The sequence below is a fragment of the Ascidiella aspersa genome, chromosome 4, assembly GCF_963924565.1.
Source record: "Ascidiella aspersa chromosome 4, kaAscAspe10.2, whole genome shotgun sequence".
NCBI classification, from domain to species: Eukaryota; Metazoa; Chordata; class Ascidiacea; order Phlebobranchia; family Ascidiidae; genus Ascidiella; species Ascidiella aspersa.
The window spans coordinates 7961377-7983686 of NC_139450.1; the positions used below are offsets into that span (position 1 = coordinate 7961377).

The following is a 22310-nucleotide window of genomic DNA, read 5'->3' on the forward strand; positions in this document are numbered from 1 at the left end:
TGACAGTTGGCTGAGTTGTATATGGACCTACAAATCATACAAACAAACAAAAACGGTGTTTTCAGTCAGCCATACCAAAAGCTGGGGAAAGACGGATTTTTTGACAAAATCTCAAGCAGCCTCAGCAAGAACAAGTGTCAAACGGAAAATAAACTCACATAGTAGAACGCGAACTTTCAATGCATCACTGAACATTTAAAACCGGTTTTAAATCAAAAGGTTTATATTTGAAGGCCATACTAAAAAGTCAAAATAGGGCAACGCTTTTTTGAAGGTTGTTATATATTGAAAAATGATGGTGACCACAGCCACAGGTATTATACAAAACAAATTTTGAACTAAATAAAAATATTTTTTGTGAATATAAAAAGGTGCTAAATATCTATAAAAAAGTTTTCATTGGCAACCAGGATACTGCGGTTGTAAACGAATCATATTAGTTTAATATTACAATACAATATCACAAAAATGTATAAACATTTGACTAAGCTCATTCGAAAAACATCGCGTTTAGTCTAATTATTTAGGACACAAAAATGCATTCAATAACAATTTTGATGTTATGCAACTTGCAGACTTTTCCCCTAAAGATGCCCATTGACAAGTTGTCCTTATATTTCGACCAAGTCAGGTGGTGGACGTGGTCATATGTCAATGTTACTTCGGTAAGTCGAAACATGAACTTCTAAGTTATCTTTGTCCACGAGCGTAACAAAAACTTGGTTTTATGTGACCATTGTTTTGTTTTTCTAATTTAAATGCAAAGCATTTTTTGACGCACCGCTAAGATTTTGTTTGCCGAAAATTGGAAACGCGGGAAGCTACCACCTCACCTATACATTTAGTTTTCTACTAATGAGATAGAGTGTGGCAGTTGGTCTTATTTTGACAAAATCTCAAGCAGCCTCAGCAAGTGTCAAACGGAAAATAAACTCACATAGCTGAACGCGAACTTTCAATGCATCACTGAACATTTAAAACGGGTTTTAAATCAAAAGGTTTATATTTGAAGGCCATACTAAAAAGTCAAAATAGTGGCAACGCTCTTTTGAAGGTTGTTTTATATTGAAAATATTGGCCCACAGTAGTTATCAACAAATTTGAAACTCAATGATATTTTTTGTAAAAGTAAAAAGCGCTAAATATAAAAAAAATTGGCAACCAGGGTACTGCGGTTGTAAACGAATCACATTGGTTGAATACCATTATGAAATGTCAGAAAAAAAAACGTCTAAATATTTGAATGAGCTCATTCGAAAAAGAATGCGTTTAGTATTATCGTTTAGGGCAAAAAATGCATTTTAATGACAATTCTGATATTATACAACGTGCGGAATTTCGCCTAAAGATGCCAACTGACAAAATGTTCTTATATTTCGACCAAGTCAGGTGGTGGACGTGGTCATATGTCAATGTTACTTCGGTAAGTCGAAACATGAACTTCTAAGTTATCTTTGTCCACGAGCGTAACAAAAACTTGGTTTTATGTGACCATATAGTTGTTTTGTTTTTCTAATTTAAATGCAAAGCATTTTTTGACGCACCGCTAAGATTTTGTTTGCCGAAAATTGGAAACGCGGGAAGCTACCACCTCACCTATACATTTAGTTTTCTACTAATGAGATAGAGTGTGGCAGTTGGTCATATTTTGACAAAATCTCAAGCAGCCTCAGCAAGTGTCAAACGGAAAATAAACTCACATAGCTGAACGCGAACTTTCAGTGCATCACTGAACATTTAAAACGGGTTTTAAATCAAAAGGTTTATATTTGAAGGCCATACTAAAAAGTCAAAATAGTGGCAACGCTCTTTTGAAGGTTGTTTTATATTGAAAATATTGGCCCACAGTAGTTATCAACAAATTTGAAACTCAATGATATTTTTTGTAAAAGTAAAAAGCGCTAAATATAAAAAAATTGCCAACCAGGGTACTGCGGTTGTAAACGAATCACATTGGTTAAATACCATTATGAAATGTCAGAAAAAAAAACGTCTAAATATTTGAATGAGCTCATTCGAAAAAGAATGCGTTTAGTATTATCGTTTAGGGCAAAAAATGCATTTTAATGACAATTCTGATATTATACAACGTCCGGAATTTCGCCTAAAGATGCCAACTGACAAAATGTTCTTATATTTCGACCAAGTCAGGTAGTGGACGTGGTCATATGTCAATGTTACTTCATTACGTCGTAACATGAACTTCTTAGGTATCTCTGTTTACGAACGTTGAAAATTTTGGTTTAATTTAGTCATTCAAAAAACTCTGAATACTGTATGTGTTCCCTTTAATTAAAGTGAAAAGCAGTTTCATTTTAATCTATTTTTTTTCCAAATAAAAAAATTTGGAATTTTTTTGTTCCAAATTTTTTAATTTTTAGTTTACTATTGTAATTGGGCTGAAAACGTGGAAAAAAGGTATAACATTTGAACATTTGTTTGTGAAACGTGCTACGAAGACATTAAACCAAAAATGTTTACCTTTAATGGCGTGTAGGCTATTAAAAATGCATCCATTTAATATGAGTCAATCACAGATTAGTTATTTTGGGGGGTGTAAAATTTAAACGTTGCGCCTAGGCAATAGCCTGAGCGGGATGATTTTGGTATTGTACAATCTTTCGTCGGTTGACATTTGTAAAGCCATATAGTTACAAAGCGTGAAGGCCACGACACCGCAAGGCGATAGATTCTGAGTCGCCCGGGGTGAGCAGGGTAACCCCTACCAACAGTTGGGATTTACTGCTACGAGGGAAATAACCAGTAGTCCGTTGGTTTCCTGGCCAGACAACCTTCAGTCTGCTGCTTGTCGCAGTTTTGCAGCTAAATGCAACTACTTTTTTAGAAACTTCCTGAAGTTTTCGTTACAAACGACTGTGCAAATGAAGTAACCTAATTAAATTTGAATTTATTAACAACAAAAATTAAAAATATGTTAAAAAAAGTGTAAATGTTCAAATCGGTCGTCCTAATAGAAAACAAACATGGTCGTCTAAATGAGCAACATAAGCATGAACAGTTGGAAATTTAATGGGACAAGCGAGAAAAAGTCTGATTTTTTCAAAGGACACATTTTTTCAAAAGGATACATACCTGCATCAGCAAATCTCTCTTCCACAGCAACTAAAAAACAAATAATATCAGAGGATTAGAAGCATAATGGTTTACGGTTGTAGTAAGACGTAGTAAGAATATCAAAAACCATACACTATGGGCTTTGTAAATGCCGTGTTTGTCTAATTCTAAATAGGGTAATCAGGTGGCACTGTATAAAGGCAACTTGTATCGAATTCTCGACAAGCTTTCGCACAAACGTGCTTCGTCAGGCCAAAGTAGAAAAAACATAGTAAGATGCAAAATTTTTCAAGCCATAACATTATAAAAACAAATTCTTACTATTATGGAGGATTAGAAAATGGAAAGCAATCGTAGGCCGTGGTATTTCCTTACAATAAAGGGAATGCGCACTCCACTTTTATGTTTTCTATTTGAGAGTCGGGTTTTTATTAACAAGATCAGGTCAATAAAACTAAAACACAAAAATTACATCAGGGGAAATAGTAAATGTTTCTTGTAAAATGATCGTTAAAAAATGAAAGTGGAAAAACACAGCAATAAAAACATACGTAGGTCGTATAGGTTTCAAGGTTTCTGTATAACTACAATATCATGTGTAAGTTTAACAAAGCTGTTTAATTTTGCTTTTTGAAAAGCTGCGCATGATGATTTAAAATACGAACAAATATTTTCATCTTGCAATTACAGATAAAAACTTTACGTAAATTTTGCATTTAACTAAAAACTGTACTGCTCGTCGATATAATTTCTCTATTAGCAGATGGTTCTACAAAGGAAAAAAACGTTTCAGATTTTTTCAATACGACGTTTGCAAATATCTTATATATGTATATACTGTAAACGTTTGCTTTTAGGAGTTTCATAAGCTATAAATGTTCGTAATTTGGCAATTTTATGCATCGGTAAACTCGACCGTGAGCTATAGCATTTTAGCATTTCGGGGTAAGCGAGCAGTGACGTAAATACAAAAACTCGATGACGGTGGCAGCAGAATTTAAGTCCTGACCTACCACCCAAATATTTTTCCATGCTTCTAAAGTTCAGACAGGAAATTTCAGAAAAACACAGGTGTTAGTTTTTGCGTGTTATCGTTATTTTTTCGCTATTTTTTTGCTAAATTTTATTATCACGGTTTAACGGAACTTTTAGATTTAACAAATTATTTCAAAACAACCTGCTGTACTCAATCGAATCACATGTGCGCAGCACAACCAAAATCGTAGACAAAAAAGCGACTAAACGATTTGAGCATTATAGGTTTGAATTTTGTCAAAACTAATATTTTGAATTATCTATGGTTATAGTAAAAAAGTTTCCTTTTGGAAGGGTCTGTTTTTTTTTATTTTGCTTTCAGTAAAATAAATATAATAGATTTTGTTTAGTTTATTTATCAAACATTTCATTAACCTCAATCAAAATAATTTGCACAAAGCCCAAAACTGTTTGCATTTTACAAAAAAGGGCCACTGTTAAATAGTTTGGGTTATAGTATTTATATCATAAATTTTGATTTATTTTGCACTAAATAGTGCCACACCTTTTAAAAAGATGATATAGGTATGTAGTAAAAAACAAAGGTATGTTACAGAAGAGATCAAATATGCTGTCCAGCCTATCTAAAAAGGCAGGTAACAAAGGAGATAATGGTGGGTAATTTAACGGTGAAAAAAATTTACTTGAAACATGGTGAATGTTCAACCAAAAATATAGGGAATTATTTTTCATAAACTTGGTCATTTGTCAGTAAACTTGGTCATTGTCAAGATTTATGAACGGAGAACGGAGAATAAAACATTCTCATACACAGAAAAAATAATAATCAACATAAAAAATGCCGACGGGATTAGTCAAAAGCTCATATTATTTATACGAGGAACGGCCACAGCCATATCCGGAGCCCCGACCATCATAGTCAACAATCCATTACCGAGCCCACAATTATAATAGGCATAACAAAAAAAATTAGCAAAAGCATTGGCCGTCACCACCCCATTATAAATATAATCCTCCTCAATCATCCCCCTTAATTTGAAAAACATAAAATAAAAAAAATAAAAAAGTATAACGAAAAAAACAAGGTGACTATTAATAGAACTATTTTTTATAAAAACTGGGCTACTATAATATCCCGAAAATGAAGTAAAAACCTATTAATATAGTTGGTCAAATTTTCCGGTATAAAAGGAAAACCTCGATGGAGTTGCCAATTTGGGCTATATGCAGGCGTTGGTCAATTTGTATTTGGTTGCGGTTAATTTGGACTGATTCGATTTCGGGGCATTTTTGGTGCGTTGTTTTCTATTTTGGTTTTGGCTTTGTTTTATTTCTTCAGTAATTTGAAAAACATCCGGAGTAATCCTTTGGAGAGTTTGATTATCGACGCCTTTTAAAATAATTGGCTTTGACGCTTAACAAATTCGATGTAATTTTTCCGCTATGAAATACATTAGTTTGTAAAATGGACACAAAAGTCACAAAAATTCAGGCGTGTAGAGCGACAAAAAGTAACCCAAAATTTAAGAGTTAATTCAAGTAATTTTACCGTTTTCAAAAAAGCAACAAATTTGTCAAAAAATCGAAATTACGCGTAAAATTAGCCTGCAACGTTTGTCAATTTAGGAAAATTCATTTAAACAACTTTTAAAACGAGATTTATAGAACGTGATTGGCGGCTGTGGATTACCCGAATTAAAACAAACCGCACAAACCCTACACAAGCAAAGTTAATTAGAGCTAAGGCACATCATATATATTATATAGGCACCAAATATATATTTGAGAGTTTAAGTATATATAGTTTTTGGTATAAAATTGTTTGGTTAAATTTGTGTTTACTCTTCGTTTTGACTTAAGTTGCCCATTTAGGTCAAATGCAGGTGTTGGTCAGTTTGTGTTTGGCTGCGGTCGGTATGGACTAATTCGATTTCGGGACGTTTTTTGGGGTTGTTATTTTCCAGAAATTTCCGTCGTACACGCAATTGATCGCGGCGGGCGATCCGTATGCGTTTCCGCCCCACTGGTTTAGCTGAAGCAAGCAGATCGGTCTGCAGTGTTGGGGAAATAAGCATAAGAAAGAAGCATTCTTTGCCAAGGTTTCGTCACGGACGTCATAAGGCGGGCGAAACAACTTAACTGCAAGTTAAAATTCGGCCCAAGTGTTAGTAAGCCGAAACTCAAATGCCAGTTTTCGTACTTTATCGGTGCGCGATACATTTGCGAAAAAGCAAAAAATTTGTACAAAAATAGAATTTGCGCGTAAAATCAGATTGCAAATTTGGTCAACTTACAAAAATTCATTTATACAACTATTAAAAAGAGATTTATAAAACGTGTTTGTGGAGACTGTGAATGATCCGAATTAAAACGAGCCCCACTAAAAATGTAATTCCAAACTAACCTTACATGAGAAGCAAAGTTGATTAGAGCTAAGGAACATCATATATATTATATAGGCACCAAATATATATTTGAGTATATATACTATTTTTAGTATAAATTTGCTATGGTGCAAATCTGTTTTTGCTTTTTGATTAACTTCGTAATAGTTGCCAATTTGAGACAAATGCAGGTGTTGGTCAGTTTGTGTTTGGCTGCGGTTAATTTGGACTAATTCGATTTCGGGGCGTTTTGTGCGTTGTTTTTTATTCGAGTTTTAGCTTTGTTTTTTTTTTAGTAATTTCCGTCGTACACGCAATTGATCGCGGCGGGCGATCCGTATAGGGTTCGCCCCACTGATTCGCCTAACGGCAGCAGAGCGGCAGTGTTGGGGAAATAAGCATAAGAAAGAAGCATTCTTTGCCAAGGTTTCGTCGCGGACGTCATGAGGCGGGCGAAACAACTCAACTGTAAATTAAAATCCGGCCCAAGGGTTAGTAAGCCGAAACTCAAATGCCAGTTTTTGTACTTTATCGGTGCGCGATACATTTGCAAAAAAGCAAAAAATTGTCCAAAAATAGAATTTGCGCATAAAATTAGATTGCAAATTTTGTCAACTTACAAACATTCACTTATAACAACTTTTAAAAAGCGATTTATAGAACGTATTTGTGGAGGCTGTGAATTTCCTGAATTAAAACGAGCCAGAATAAAAATGTAATTCCTATTTTTTAAAATGACGTCATAAATTGGCGTCGTAATACAAATAATTTTATAAATCTGCTGTTTTTCAAAAATGTGAAAGTGAAATGGAGTCTAAATACATACAGTGCAAAAACCGTTTTATTATTAATTAAACTGTTTTCTTCGAGAAAATAGTAACTTTTAAAATATACACTAATATTTCAATTAGGTCTTCATGTACCCCCTAAAACTAGTTCACAGACCCCAGTTTAAGAACCCCTGAATTAAAGGTTTAAGAACACTGCCCTCGTGTTATGCGGGACCATTCGTGTTTTTTTAAATCAAGTCACAAGATCTTATTCATAAAATAAAACACGTGCGAAACCAAAACGAATCAAAGTGCAAGTATGATTCTCAATTATTAAATCCAATAGACCAGAGATCCACAATCAGAACGCAGCAGTCAAACTAAAACAGCGACCAGGAGTGTGCGCGTATTCATTTATTTTGAAAACATTTATTTTTGAAAACAGGCTTTGAAACATATATGTTTACCCTTTAGCCCAAGACAATGCTAAATCATTGTGAAGTGTAGGTTAGTTTTTTAAATGCAAATGATGGGACATAAAATAAAACTAAATGTTTTTTCTTGGTGGACCCATACCACGTTGGAAAAACGTCCTTCTTCAATTTTTAAAACTCACATTGCAAGTTCATGAATTTAAGAGTTTTATTTTGTCTGTTTTATTTCACACTTACCAAGAAGTCCCATATCTTACAAAATGAGTAAAAAACAAACGCAAAGCTATAATGATTAATACAATAAGATATACGCAAAATTTATTCCGAAATGTTTATTAATCGATTCAAACATTTTTGGGGGCCCAAACGTAAAAAAACTCAACAAAGAGTTTTTTAAAATGCGCCATTTGCACGATCTTGGTTTTACAGCCCTAACGAAATATCATTAAAAAACTATACCGACGTCTTATGTGTCACTTACAACGTTTTGTTCAATTAGAAACTTAAAATTGCCCTAATACATTTATATGACTTTTACGGCACAAATGATCCATTAGTCGCGTGTACGCCAATTGCGTGTAAATTAAAACACGACAGATTCATTTCAATGAATGATCAGAAAGCAGAAAGCAGAAAGATACTGAACCACACTACTTTACTTACCGATAACAAGTAGGCAGAGAGCCAGGGCGGATTCTCGAAAGCGGCTTCGTTTTGTCGAGATCATGTTTCAAGCAATTTCAGGACTGTATTTTCAAAAAATCAATCCTAAAAAGAAAAATTTTATTGGAGTTAAATACAAGCTTTGGGATATCAAGCCTTTGGAGCAATTCCCTAAAAAGCTCTTTGGAGCAATTCCCTAACTAAGCTCTCATAACCTGCACACAACAGAAACGCCAATAATTTATTATTCATGGCGCTCTGTGTTGAACGTAAACCTGATTTCCAACCTTATTGTTGTTGTGTCTGCAACTGATTCAACCCGGAGTTTGTATATCCTAGCGGAAAGATATAAAGCTATTAAGCGGGGCTAGGTGCTTGTTTATAGTAGTATAGCGCATGTTCTCTCCTTTATCTGCTCTACGTAACGCTTATAATAGACATCCTTTATTATAGCGAATTAGTTTTTAAATAGCGCCCGATTTAAAAGATTCTGAAAACGACTCAATAGATTTAAATACGTTACATGTTACGGAACGATATAACAGTGCCATATATTGAAGCTATTTATTCTCCTTAATTGCATCTAATGCAATCCATCGGTACAATAAACAATTTTTTGAGCCTTACACTGAACGAGACCTACCGCTCCTCTCAGGCCGCCGCCCTTCTCACGTGATAAGGCTGCCTTTTTTGCCTAAAAAGCCACAAAAATGAGAATTCCTATCAAAAACCAGGGCCACTGGATCTTTTTTTTAACTTTTGCAGGTACACGGCCTTCGAAAGAAAAAAATAAGCTTTCGTCTATCACCTCGGTAAATAAAGCCTGAAATTCTAAACCGATGAAGAGCGGAATAACGGATTACGTTTTTTGACACGAACAAACTAAACAGCATTAGGCCGACATCATTAAGTCAGACCCCTATTTGAATTATCGTATGTGGCATAACTCTGTAAATTGGTATTATCAATATAGAATTCGACCATAGTGTGTTCAGCTTGACGTTTATTTTAGCATAAATTTGTTATACTTTATTTTTTTTTACTTTTCGTTTTGACTTCGGAATAGTTGCAAATTCGGGCCAAATGCAGGCGTTGGTCAGTTTGTGTTTGGCTGCGGTTAATTAATACTGATTCGATTTCGGGGCGTTTTTTGTGCGTTGTTTTTCATTTTGGGTTTTGGCTTTGTTTTTGTTTTTTTTCACTAATTTGAAAACCCCCGGAGTAAATCTTTTGGGGAGTTTCATTATCTGGACTTCGGCTTTGACGCTTAACAAATTCGCTGTAAGTTTTACCGCTATGATATGCATTTGTTCGTAAACTGGAAACGACTTAAAATAACATCCTATTATTTAGCGACTGCATTTAAAAATATTACGCAGTTCAAGACCAGCGAAAAACACTTTTTTTCCATGGAGCGTTCATTTTTTCGTAGCCTTTATACGTATACTTATAAATTATAGACTGCCGAACTTAAAAAATCCACGTCAAAACTAAGAATCACTAATAACTTTTATAATAGATACGAACGACAAAGTAACTACATCTGAACCTTAATAGTTATATTAACATATAGCTAATAATCACAATAGGGTAAATTCGAGCGCAACGATATTTGAAAGTACTGGTAATGCCCTGTCATAAGAGCACATATTTTTGAAATACCTTTGCTTGACATGCAACGGCAAGCTAGGAACGTGGATAAATTATTGGTTACGCACGCAGACAAAACCCAACCCCAGTATAGTTACAGTGCAGAAATCCCTAATACGGTTATGATACAGTGTGTATAGACAGTTAGACACCCATAAGCGGGGCTTTGCACGACGGTAACCCATTCCCAAAAACATAGTGCAAAAATTAATGGCTTTACATTAACGATTTTTAATAGTGCTTTAAAACTAAACGTTAACCATCAGTATATTGGTAGCGCTTGAAGTTTTTTAAAATATAAGACAAACCCTCGATTAGCATTTAGAAATTTTCTATCGCAACTTACATCCTAGGTGCACCTTTCAGGTAGACGTGCGTGTCTGTGTCTATACAACAGTGATTCTCAACCGGGGAGCCGCGGCGCCCTGGTGTGCCATTTCTAATGCTCAAGGGTGCCGATAGGTATTTGATTTTTAATAATTTGATTTTTGCAATTGGTAAGCTTCTTGATACAACTATTTGTGTACGATTAGACTCCATTACATTAAATGACATTTTCCTACATATTTTAAGTTGATTCAGCTCCATTTATAGTGACATTTCAGTAAAATACTCAACGAAAATTACTTGCCGAAAATTTTTGAGGGGTGCCGTAAGTTGAGAATCACTGCCATACAAGCGTCAAGCATACACCTTTAGAGTATTACCGTTCAAGAAATATCGAAGTTAGCAGTATTGTAGTGAACATGTTGGAATGTGTTCACAAACTTTCCTAAGATTTTAAATGCTGTAGCATTTTTTATTTTTTTAATGCTTAATGCTGCTGAAGGTGTCACAATCTATTCATCATTTTTGCGGTAGGTTACTTTTTTTTTTTTACTATCGGCAATTAGAAAAGTTCGTTGCGCGCTATAATATCATGGCACCAAGAAACGCCATTTAGTTAGCTTTGCAACTTTGTTTCACACGGAGTCGTATTTACGGCGTGCAAGTTCATCACAGGTTTCCTCGCCGCATTGAATTACGCTCTACAAATATATATCGGCGTGAACCGAGTTGTGGGAAACGAAACTTGAATAGTTTTTTGATATCCACAGCTATCTTTGTTGCAACGAAAGTAGCGAAGCAGCGAAAAAGCAAAATGAGTTTTGCAAATCCGATTTTAAAAATTCGCGTAATCGACGTGTTTGTGTCTAAGCTGGCTTCAACTTTACGGCGCCGTTCTATGGCATCTGATGCGTGAAGTAACTCAAAAAGGCAAACACACACGCGCACTTCCTGTCTGAGTAAACATGCCAAATGTAAGAAGATGAGCGTTCGAAAACAACAGCGGTCGTATCTTTAGAGGATACACAAAGCGAAAAGGCTATATTATTTAACATTAACTTGAATCCGCAATACATAAAGCCATCTTGCATTTCATGCGGAGAAAAATACGTTGGCCGAACTACAAATTATCGAAAAACACTCTTGTTGTCAAGTTTGAAATTCAGCTACTCTCTCAAACCATAGCCTACGCATCCATCATGCAACCATTTTGTTTGCAAGGCATATATGTCAAATTATTATAAAGTTAATTTCGTTAAGTAACCTCGGCCTGTACGAGGACAAATTATTTAAATTACAAATTCTAGTATCAATATGAATAAAAATTTGTGTAACGCCATTTCATTGATTTTAAATTTGTTTAGTTGCAGCAGTTGTAACTTTGCACTGCTTGGCTTGGCGTGGTTTCAGGCACATTTTTATGGCGTTAGATTTTGTTGTGTTTTAATATTGATGATGCTCAAAGAAGGTTTGTCGGTAAACATCGAAATATTCAGATTTTAGGGTTTCCAAGTTTAGCACTTGGTTGAATTTTTAATAATTGATGTGCAACCAGAATTTTTGCCTTTCAGATGCACGCAGATTCTGCTATTTTGAAGGAAATTTTGACAGAAAACAGTACGAAATCAAGTGTGACTAGCAAATCCCTACAATGAAATATTCGCACAACAATGGTGGTCATTGGACTTGTGATTAAGAGCATCGGAAAATATTAAGGTTTTTATTGACTGGCTATGGATTGGCAAATGTAAAGAACTGTGGATTGAACTTAAAAAATAACTGCAAGTGGTTTGATAAAATTAAGTTAATCGATATTGCGCGAAAAATATGCAGTTGCTGTTAGAGAATGGCATTTACTACTGAACTGAGGTACTTAAACCCTTAAAAGACGATATTTTGACTAACTACAACCGCGTCGAGGACGAACCGTTCTTTTGGGTCGTTTATTTGCGCAATAGATCGGCTTTCCGCGCACCAATGGTAAGGTCAACATCCTGAGCCATGGAAGGCTAGATATATATGGAAATGCTAAGAACGGAGACTTTTGTTGAGACGGTGTGTTCAGTATATTTAAATAGGAATCTCGAACAAAGCAAACCGAAACGATGTTTTTAAGTTGCCTTAAAAGCTGCTTTTTAGGCAATTACGTTTCGGCATTTGCTGTTTTTCGATTTGGAAAGTTTGCAAAACGTTCCACTTGATCAGCGTTGTTAAGGCGCTGTTCCTAGACGTCTTTTAGGTAGTTGAACTAAACTACATTTTCTCGTGTCTGCCCATGCAAGAAAAATAACAACCAAAATTGCAGGATTGCGGTTTTTCGAAATTTACGGTCTGTTGGCGAGGCTAACAGTGAACTTCATAAAGATTGCAAGAAATATAAGCCTCGCTTATGGGCTCTGGCAGAGTTCAAGAGCATAAATCACTACTTGTTTGTAATTTTAAGGCGGTAATACTCGGCTTTTATCCCCAAAACGCTCTCTTTTATTCAAAATACGGCAATCATTTGGAAAACAAAATTCGTAAAAAATTACTTTTTAACCCAACTCAAGCAGTTTTAACTGGCTTATAAACATGCAACGGCTAACAATATCAAAATATTTGAAATAAAATTAAAAAAAATTAAATTACTATTCGGATGTTACATAGACGCCAGTCGCGAAAATCAGAAACGTCTGCGTTTTATGATAGCCTGTACCAGTTTTTTTCAACCGTGGCCCTCGACTTTCACTTTCACGACTGCAATCAAGCTGTCATATGATAACAAAAGTGATGGCTCCATTTTTTGTGTCTGTTCAAGGCATAAATCGAAATCCACAAATCGTCTCGACGTATGTAATGACATTCGCTTGGCTCAATACAAAACAGGCCGGATGAAAAAAAAACATGGCGGGTTACATGAACTTTGACATGACACATAAGTTAAATTGTTAATCTTTCTTAAGTAAGTAAGTGCATTTATTCGTTGGACGTTTTTAGTAACAAATAATGGCTGTATTTGTTACTAATGTGGAGAAGTAACACAAGTGAATATACGTAAATACAATGCTAGGTATCGATAACTAGGTATTTATTATAAGCAGGGCCATGAGGGTTGAGAGCCTATGAAAGGGGGCCACGAAGCCTAAAAGGTTGAGAACCAATGGCCTATACAGAAGAAAAACCAAGTACCTAGTTTTAGAATTTCGGTATCGCTTTGTATTATGAGCTCCCAAAAGGTTGCACCCCTGACCTAAAGTAACCCCGGATTACCAACGCAATACAGGAAGTGCGAGAACTAGTTTTTTTAACGTCATTTTGTTTGTGTGATTTCATGTGATTTAGCATTTTCGTTCCAAGAATTACATTAAAACATTTATGTAAACGTTAGTTTACCAAACTAAATTTGTAGTGGATAATTAGATTTAAATATTGACTAAAAGGGTGTACAGGATGAAATGGTTGGGAACCACTGTTGCATAGATACCATCGGGTGCACTTGTGCAAAGTTGCCACCTTTCTTAAATCATATTGGAGTAAAAAATAGGGTTATCCGCTTTCCAAAGTGGATTGGAATATAGAATAACCGAATTTCGCGAAAAAATAAGATAAAGTATGATTTAGACGTGCCGTTAATCAAATTCTTAACTTATTAGAATAATTAGTCAATTATTTTGTCAAAAAGTTTTTTTTATGACAAACTAATTTAACTTAACCAATAAAGATGCTCTACAAAACAATAAAAGCTTCGGCTTTTCTTATGCTCTTCATTTTACAGTTATGCCGTTAAAGCAGTTCATCTAAGCCTTTTAGTATTACCCTTTCTAAATTTTAAGCAGTTTTACGAAATTTGTATTTCAATGTTCAAATATAGCCCCTGTATCAATGTCAAAGCCGTATAAAATTGTTAATTTATCTCTAAGAGAGTAATTATCTAGGTTATAACGACTAAGGTCAATGGCATATACTCAAGTCACTGTTATTAATTATACATGACTTGATCATAGATGATACACATGGTGTATATGTGTGTTTCTTTCACAACCAGTAGGCCTACCATCCACACATAAACACAAAATACACACAAGTAGAAATATGTACAACATACACACTAGCGGCTGCGTTCCACCATTTTCACTCTGTAGTTATAAAAAGTCTTAATCGACTTCCGGGGCCCATGACTAACCCATGCAAATTATATTTAAACCAATGTTACTCGCATTGGTTTAAACAAAATGACTTACTCTATAAATAAAGCAACAGTATGTTTGTTTACATTGATCAGCTATTGGTCTTTTCAACATTTTTTTTTTAATTTTTTGTAAGTTCTTTTTGCGTAATCACGTCATGCGTACCTGATTGACGAAATTTATCATGTGTTAGTATTTCGTTTTAAAACCGAGTGCAATGATGGCATAGCAATCACTAGACTAAAACAATAAAATTTAGAGGGCAGTATCTGCTTGTTTAACATTACTGCGATACGTTTTTAAGCAAAATTTTAATCAATAAATTAAAAAGGTTTTTATCTGATATTTAACACTATCGTGATGAAACTATTTAGCAATAGTTCAGTCAATTAGCTAAAAAGTTTAAATTTGCAAATATCTTATCTGCATTTTAAAATTTCTTGTCGTAATTCTCATCAACATCTTATCGATTTGTTTTCAAACTGTGTAAGACTCACCTTTCATGTTTCAGTTAACACCATAGAAATAGCACAAGAGTTGACAAGGCTTGAAATTGTGGTGCCCGACGAATTCTGGACCCCCCGGGTGGCAGTTGAACGCTAACGAGTAAGTGCATTCTTTTTTTTTTTTTAAGCTTTTACGTTGTCATAAAAATATCTGTGGTCAACGCTCTAACGTTTTGTTTTTGTAACAGCGACGCATTCTGTTCGTGCATGTAATTGTAGCGTGTTTACCGGGTAAAGTGTGCTCGGAAAATGTTTGGAAAATCCAGTCGGCAACTGGCCAACCAATCTCTAATCGCTTTTCCGATATATTAGTCCGATTTAATACTGCTGTAGCACTAAACCGTTTTTATGTTTTGCTGTAGCTGTTTTCGTTAAAAGCGCAGTTATGCCGATTTTTTTTTAATGTAAAATACATCTAGCAATCTGACAATATGCACTTTGAATTGTCAAGGCAGTTTGTTTAGCTTCAATTTAATGGAGGTAAAAAGTACGGTGTTCAATATACATTTTCGGTCGGTGGTTCACAACTGATTTATAGGTTTTAACGCGCATGGGAGTCGAAAGATATTTCCAATTCTTTTGAAATCCAATTTTTCGCAATATTGCAAAGTTTTTTAAACGATTTTTTTTATTGTTGCCAGAAATGATTTTAAGCATATTGGCCTAAAAAGCTGTTTAACTGCATCGAGAAAGCCACAAACGTAATCTGTTTTTTTACTTAAGATATCTTAAGTGTTCATTACTTTTTGTGGACACGACGACATTCCTACGATTTTGTGCATTCTGCTGCAAAGTGGAACTTTCTACAGCAATTCATTTTCAATCCGTTTATTTCTCTTGTTGTTTTTTTGTGTATTTACGCCTAATTAATCAAACTAAATTATTTTTTATTGTAGATAAAGCGGTCTGTTTTGCTTACTGAAATGCTCATTTGTCAAGTATTTATCTCTAGCCTCTAGCATGGTTTAAAACTGGGGTTGGTGATATATGGCTTTGAAGCTTGCGTCCAGCAATTAGTTTGTATAAATATTGATTTGACTGTTGCGGTTATTGTTTCACCGTTAATTTTAAACTTTTTTGTTTCTAAATTCTTGGGGTCCGCCATAATTTTAAGGAAGCAAAATCGCTAAAAAGACTATGACAACCGGTTATCTGGCTGGTTTACCACTTCTAGCCGAATAAATATGGCTGAAATTGTTTGATTTCGGAATATGTCAGTGTCTGTAGTTTTTTCATAGCATTTTAATCAACACAGAGTCCTAATGCCACAAATAACGAACGTTACTATTTCAATTTTTGCTTCAACCCAGCTATCCCATTTATGGTGCGCATTCAAAATAATCACGAAATTATATATATATATATATATATATATATTGTTTGCAAAAATATATAAACTATTGCCGCTAGCAGGCATATTATCAATCGAAAAGCTCTTTATTACTAATGTATTTGGCGTCCTATATCGCATTAAAAAATCCGTGTGTTTATCCTCGTTTGTATATTATACGCCAATTGTGCCATTAACTTTGATAAAGGCGGCCTGTATAGAACACCAACACGTTGGTGTAAAAATACAGTGTTAAGTTGACATAGGCTTAATCCATCCGATAAAACTGAATCGTTTACATTCGCTCTTTTTACCGTTTTCGCGTTTTGCTCATTCTGTTTTTAATTACGTGCCATTTTTTAAACGCACTCTGTAAAAATGTTTTCAAAGTTCCCTTTTTGTCATTTCTAACTTAACTGATGCTAATTTACTACTGTCAAAACATTCGAATTTTTTCCTATACAAGCATAAGCTTCAGTGCTTTACTATACAGGCATACTCTTTTTATAACTGGGACGCTTTTATTTCGTTGCCTTACTTATCTCTGCAAAGCATCAGGTTTAAACATTACCTTTTTCATTTAAAAAAAATCACTTTTTGCATTGACTTGCCAAGCTCTGCAAAACATTTAATTTAAACTTATTCTTTTAATTACCAATCATACCATTGTTGCAATTGTCTGCCCGCTTTAAAAAAATGGATTAAGTAAACTAATCTTTTAAATCAGAAAGCACTTTTTTAGCAATTTGTCATTGACAAGTTCTTTTTTACAAACGCAAGCCACTGCTTTTATGTCCACTGTTAATCAGTGAAATAAAACTTTTTTGTCCATAAAAATAGCAAGCCAATCCGTATTACTCTAACTGGAACCTAAATAAATGACAAAGTCACCTTCCCCCCTTCAGCAATTTTTCTGTATAGTATTTTATGGAAAATTATTTTACGTTAATGTAGTTTAACTAAACCGCTTGTATTTAAAAAAATCCCCGTTTTACTGGAATTGTTTTTATTCTAGCGTTTTAAGTAGTGCATATTGAATTTTTGTTAGGCCGTTTTGAGTACATTGTGTAATAAACGCACCAAACTCGATGGATGTTGTGATGAATTATAGCAACCAGTAAACCATTTTGTTGCTAATATTCACCAAGTTTGCCATAGTATATCCCGGAATTCGGATTTACACATTAAAGTGGCCAGGTGCGGATCTAGGATTTTAATTTCGAACAGGCCATAAAATGTTTTTTGAAATGACGTCACAAAGTTACGTATAAACATGACGTCATAAAGAAAAAAATTAAAATAAAATAAATTAAAAACAACGCGTAGTTCATTTAGTTTTAGGTTGGAGAAGTATCCTACTACTTCAAATACAAAAGCTACATTATAAGGATGTTATCGATTCGAAAAAACGCCTTTGTATTGTTTAGGTTGGCTAAACTTCGTTTTTGAAGGTGCAATGAGACGCAGGACGTTTTATTGGCTAAAACTTTTATATTTCGGCTCAAGCGCGAAAAATGTTTGCATTTACGTATAGTTAAATTAGGCAACAGAGTGCCCCCCCTCCCTGGATTCGCTCCTGGTTCGCTATAAAGGTTTGTTCAGCGGAATGAGTTTAAGACAGGGCTGCGGAGTCGGTTATAAACAACCCTAGTCCGACTCCCGCCACACCTTGATCCTACAGTCTGTGGGATATTACACCAATTTACGTAGGCCTAACTAAAATAGTGTGGTTATTTAGCAATTCCCTTAGGCTACAGGGGTGTCATTTAATTCATCCAAATACGTTGTTGGAAAATATATATCACATGCTATTTAACCTTCACAACATACGGTTTGCCTTATCAGTTTCGAAACTTGCTTCTGCGCATGCACACGTTCGACTCGGCTATGTGCTTACTCAAGTCCCGATTTTGACTTCAGCAGTCCCCAGTCCGACTCTGACTTCGTAGTCTTGGTTTAAGAACCAGTAGTTTGTTATCATTTATAAAGGGGTTCTTTTGACAAATATGTATTTAGCGCCGACGTTTCGATTACCTATACGGGTAAACTTCGTCAGGGCAATAAACTTGTAACTTTACAGGAGGGTTTATATGCAATGAGTCAAAAGACGATAATCGAGGTAATCGAAACGTCGGCGCTGAGTACATATTTGTCAGAAGAACCCCTTTATAATTGATAAAATGCCTGGCAGCAACAGTATGTTCAATAGGTTGTAATGTTACGTAAATTGCTGAGGTCGAGATTTTTTTTTTCAACTAACAATCTGTAAATTTAACCTGAAAAGGAATTTTTTGTGCCAAAATATATATTCTAAGTAAGTGTGACTTGTTTTCGTATGTTTTTCGACAATTAACTTAAATTTTTTCAGTTAAAAAAAATTGGTTAAAATCAAGTGTTTTCATTTTTTATAAGAAAGCTCAGGTATTCAATACGGTTGTTGCGAAAAACACTATGTGTTGTGTTTTTGATAGTTGCCATATAATATAATTATTCAAGTGGAATCAGTTTAGAAATTACATAGCCCGATTTTTTATGCTCTTAACTCAACTTTCTATAACAAATGACTTAATCTTGACCTGGTTAATAATAACCTGAGGCTTGGCTTACATTTCTTGACTGTTTGTAGGGGTTGTCTTAAGAAGTTTGCTGCACTGTGGGCTGCATTTACAATATATATTTCACTGAACTTGGTAAAAAAAAACAAGGGAATCGATATTTGTCGTACAATTCGTGTTAGCACAAGCGCCTCGACAACAGAATACACAGAAGGCGAGTAAGTGAGAATAAAAAAGGTGGTATCGAGCATATGGCAAAACATCATGCAACAAAACGCTGACAATTTGGCAAAGTTAAACAGGCGAACTATTAGGCAATGTCTCACATGAACATTCGATTTCATTTTTTTGGCAATTAAAAGTAGATAAAAAGTGCGACACTATATAAGAGGTTACAGAATGCCACGTATAAGAAAAAAAGTTGTATGCGTATTATGCCTATAGGCAGCGTAAATGTGTTGTGATTGCCTTTAAAATAACCACATAGATTGGTAAAACGATAGGAACTAAGTTAATAATAAAAAGGTGACTGGATGACCTTAAAGTCACGGTATTATAAAAACGTGTGGCAGACGTTTGAAACTGGTACCTTGTCAGGCTGCTCAAAAGTTTTATTGTAAGGTCGCCCGCCTGCGAAAAACTACGCTTGCCTTTATGGAAGTTCATAGCGCAAAATTGATTCGGGGCTGGGTTATGAAAAGACAAATCTGCGCGAGGCTTGTGGAAGTGGTGATGTTAGTGGGGATTAGTGGTGCTGACGACTTTCTGCTGGTGTTGCTCTGAAATCGTCGGGGCACCGGAGCTGCAGAAAAAAGGGTTAGTTAGAGTTAGATACAGTTGGGAGATTTTCTTCTGTTGGTGGGATATTTATCCATATTTTTTTGCCAGTTATATTTCTTTTTTGTTATTTTTAGTTGAGTTATTGCCCATACGAGTTTACCAATAGTTAATCGTTTTTCAACGGAGTAAGCTATATATTAGCAAAGCCCATACAAACATAGGTAGAATTTTGATGTTTCAAAACGTTTAAATGTTACCTACTTCTGTATGAGCTTTGATAACCTTCGTTTAACACTAACTACAACTTTCACCCATTATGGTCTATAGTTTATCATTTTACGCTTATGACAAGGAGTTGACTCCTTGACTTGATATATGTTAAAAAATACTTGAATTGGGCAACTGATTATTTGAAATGGGACATTACTTGCTATGTATTCAAAAATACTTGACTTGGGTAACTGACTTGGAATGGTACTTGACTATTTATCTGTTTATTTAAAAATACTTGAATTGGGCAACTGATGACTTGGAATGGGACGATATTTATTCAAAGAGACTCGCGCGTAAATCATTTTACAAATGGCCTGTTTACAACACTGAGTTTTACACAAGAAGAGCGACTAATTTGATTTACTTACGTTTATTGTTTGATGCAAGTAGGCGGTTCGATGGCGTATCTCCACGGCTGGGTGTCGCCCGGACTCGATGCAACACAAACATTGCGACCGATGCCGCTCAGCACGTATCCAGCGTTGCAGCGATAGGAAAGGATCTCTTGCAGTGAGAATCGGGTTCTTTCGACTCCCATGTCGTCCACGATTATGCCGTTTATGATGGGTTCAACCTCGCAGTAGGTAACGCCAGGAAGGCCTATGGGTGGAGAGACCGGGGGAGCGACCACGACCGCTGTAAGTCAGAAAGAACGGTTTAAGCATCGTGCGTTTTTTTACTGTAAAGCCGACTGTTGGACATTTTTTTCGATATTTCTTGAACTTACCGTTTAGCGCCGCGTTTTGGTCTTGTTTTTGGCTCGGCGAGTAAAAAAATCACAAAATCACAAAAAAAGCACATAGCAACGACTTTGAATTTTGATCAAACGCAAAAAAAACAGCATAAAGCGAGAGATATAACACTACAAATTAACGAATTTGACTAAAAAACGAGTTAAAAGAAGAAAAAAATGCTTGGGACTTTGAAAAAGAATCACATGACTCTTTAAAAATAAGATAGAAAATTTTAAAAAACGACAAAATACTGTCAAGATTGTAGAAAAAGGAAAGACCCCTAAAGGATTTCCCTATAAAAAGGACACGATTTTTTTGTTTTTTGAATTTATTTGCGACGAAATAGCACCACTCTTCGCTACAATCTACTTGTTATAACTTATTAATAACGGCAACAAACAGTTACGTATAACAAAAATGAGGAATATATATAGATACGCCTAAAAATCGATGTTAGTATAGTTTTGAGGTAGCCCGCTCTATAATACCGATCAAATGCGCATATAAGTTAAGTTTCAAACCAGTGCTTTCAGTTTTCGAGTGACAAAGCAGAATAAACTGGGATCAGAAATACGCACAAGCGGTGCACGATGAGAAACAAGTATAATGAGCATGACGGCCAACAAAATTATGTTTGTTAGTTTAAGGCTGAACATCATATTTTTACAAAGTTTCGAATGGAAAAGTCTACGCGTAAGGTGTTTATCGAAAGTTTTGACCTTTTTTTACGTAGTAAGATCCGTTAAGTTTTAAGAATGTCACACGGCAAATTTTAGCAGTCAATGGCCCGCTGTCTGTATTGGCCTGCCAATGGGCTACCTGATCAATATACAGGATCGCTTAAATAGCTAGATTTGTTCGACACGAGAAATCTATATTTCCTTTGAGGAAACACTTGGGGAAGATCTACATTTAGATTAGAACGATGTAATGTCATTTTAGCCGTTAATTAAAAAATTATATTGCAATGCAGCTGCATCGAGTAAAGCTAACACCCCTGTCATTACACAGTGGTGGGGCAACCACACCCTTAGTCAAAAAATGATTAACCGTCTATTAAATAGTACAATCTTGTCTAGGCGTAAGCGATCTTGTATATATGTTATATCCACACCAAACCGTCTACGCAGTGTGTACAATGATTCGAGCAGTAGTTTGGCAAATAAACAAGCGCTAATTGCTGCTTCTTGTGCTGCTTGTTCCATATTGAAACTTCTTGTTAGTAGTGATGGGGTTAGCATTTTCCGCAAATTTTATTCATTCATCTAACACCTGCAAAAATGTATTTATGTTAAGCAAATTGTACTGAGAACCAAAATAGGGTGTAGTCTACTCCATGTGGGCCTACATTGCTAAATTTTCTTATGCAATTATTTTGTCGTTCTTTTTTAACCGAAATCTCATATACTTTGACAAAAGAAGGAGTCTGTCATTAACAGGACAAAGGAAGGAAACTAATATATTTAAGCCAAATTATACATTACATTTACCAGTTTTGTAAGTCGACAAAATCATTCTAGTTTAAACCAAATCCAGTATAACTTTTGTATTATTTGGCCTATAAAATTATTATGGTACTTAAGAAGAGCAGAAATTATATACAACTTAAACTAGATAAAGATAAATAGAAGTTTTGTTCTGTTCATGGCAAGTTGATATCTTATGGT

At 35.0% G+C, this 22310-nt stretch overlaps 1 protein-coding gene and 1 long non-coding RNA gene across 2 annotated transcripts in view; both read right to left on the bottom strand.

Annotated features, from left to right (window-relative positions):
• Nucleotides 1-3033: 3033 nt before the first annotated feature.
• Nucleotides 3034-9088, bottom strand: LOC146146963 (uncharacterized). The gene is made up of 3 exons (XR_014494795.1): nt 8966-9088; nt 8323-8427; nt 3034-3123 (listed from the first exon to the last, which is right to left on the bottom strand). It is a non-coding gene; the product is annotated as an uncharacterized LOC146146963 (long non-coding RNA).
• Nucleotides 9089-20554: 11466 nt separating this feature from the next.
• LOC146146964 (sushi, von Willebrand factor type A, EGF and pentraxin domain-containing protein 1-like) overlaps nt 20555-22310 on the bottom strand; it is a 31824-nt gene continuing 30068 nt past the window's right edge. The window contains exon 34 of the mRNA XM_083387889.1: nt 20555-21915. Within this exon, the coding sequence (XP_083244015.1) occupies nt 21901-21915 (15 nt within the window). The 3' untranslated portion in view covers nt 20555-21900. The remainder of the gene's footprint in view (nt 21916-22310) is intronic.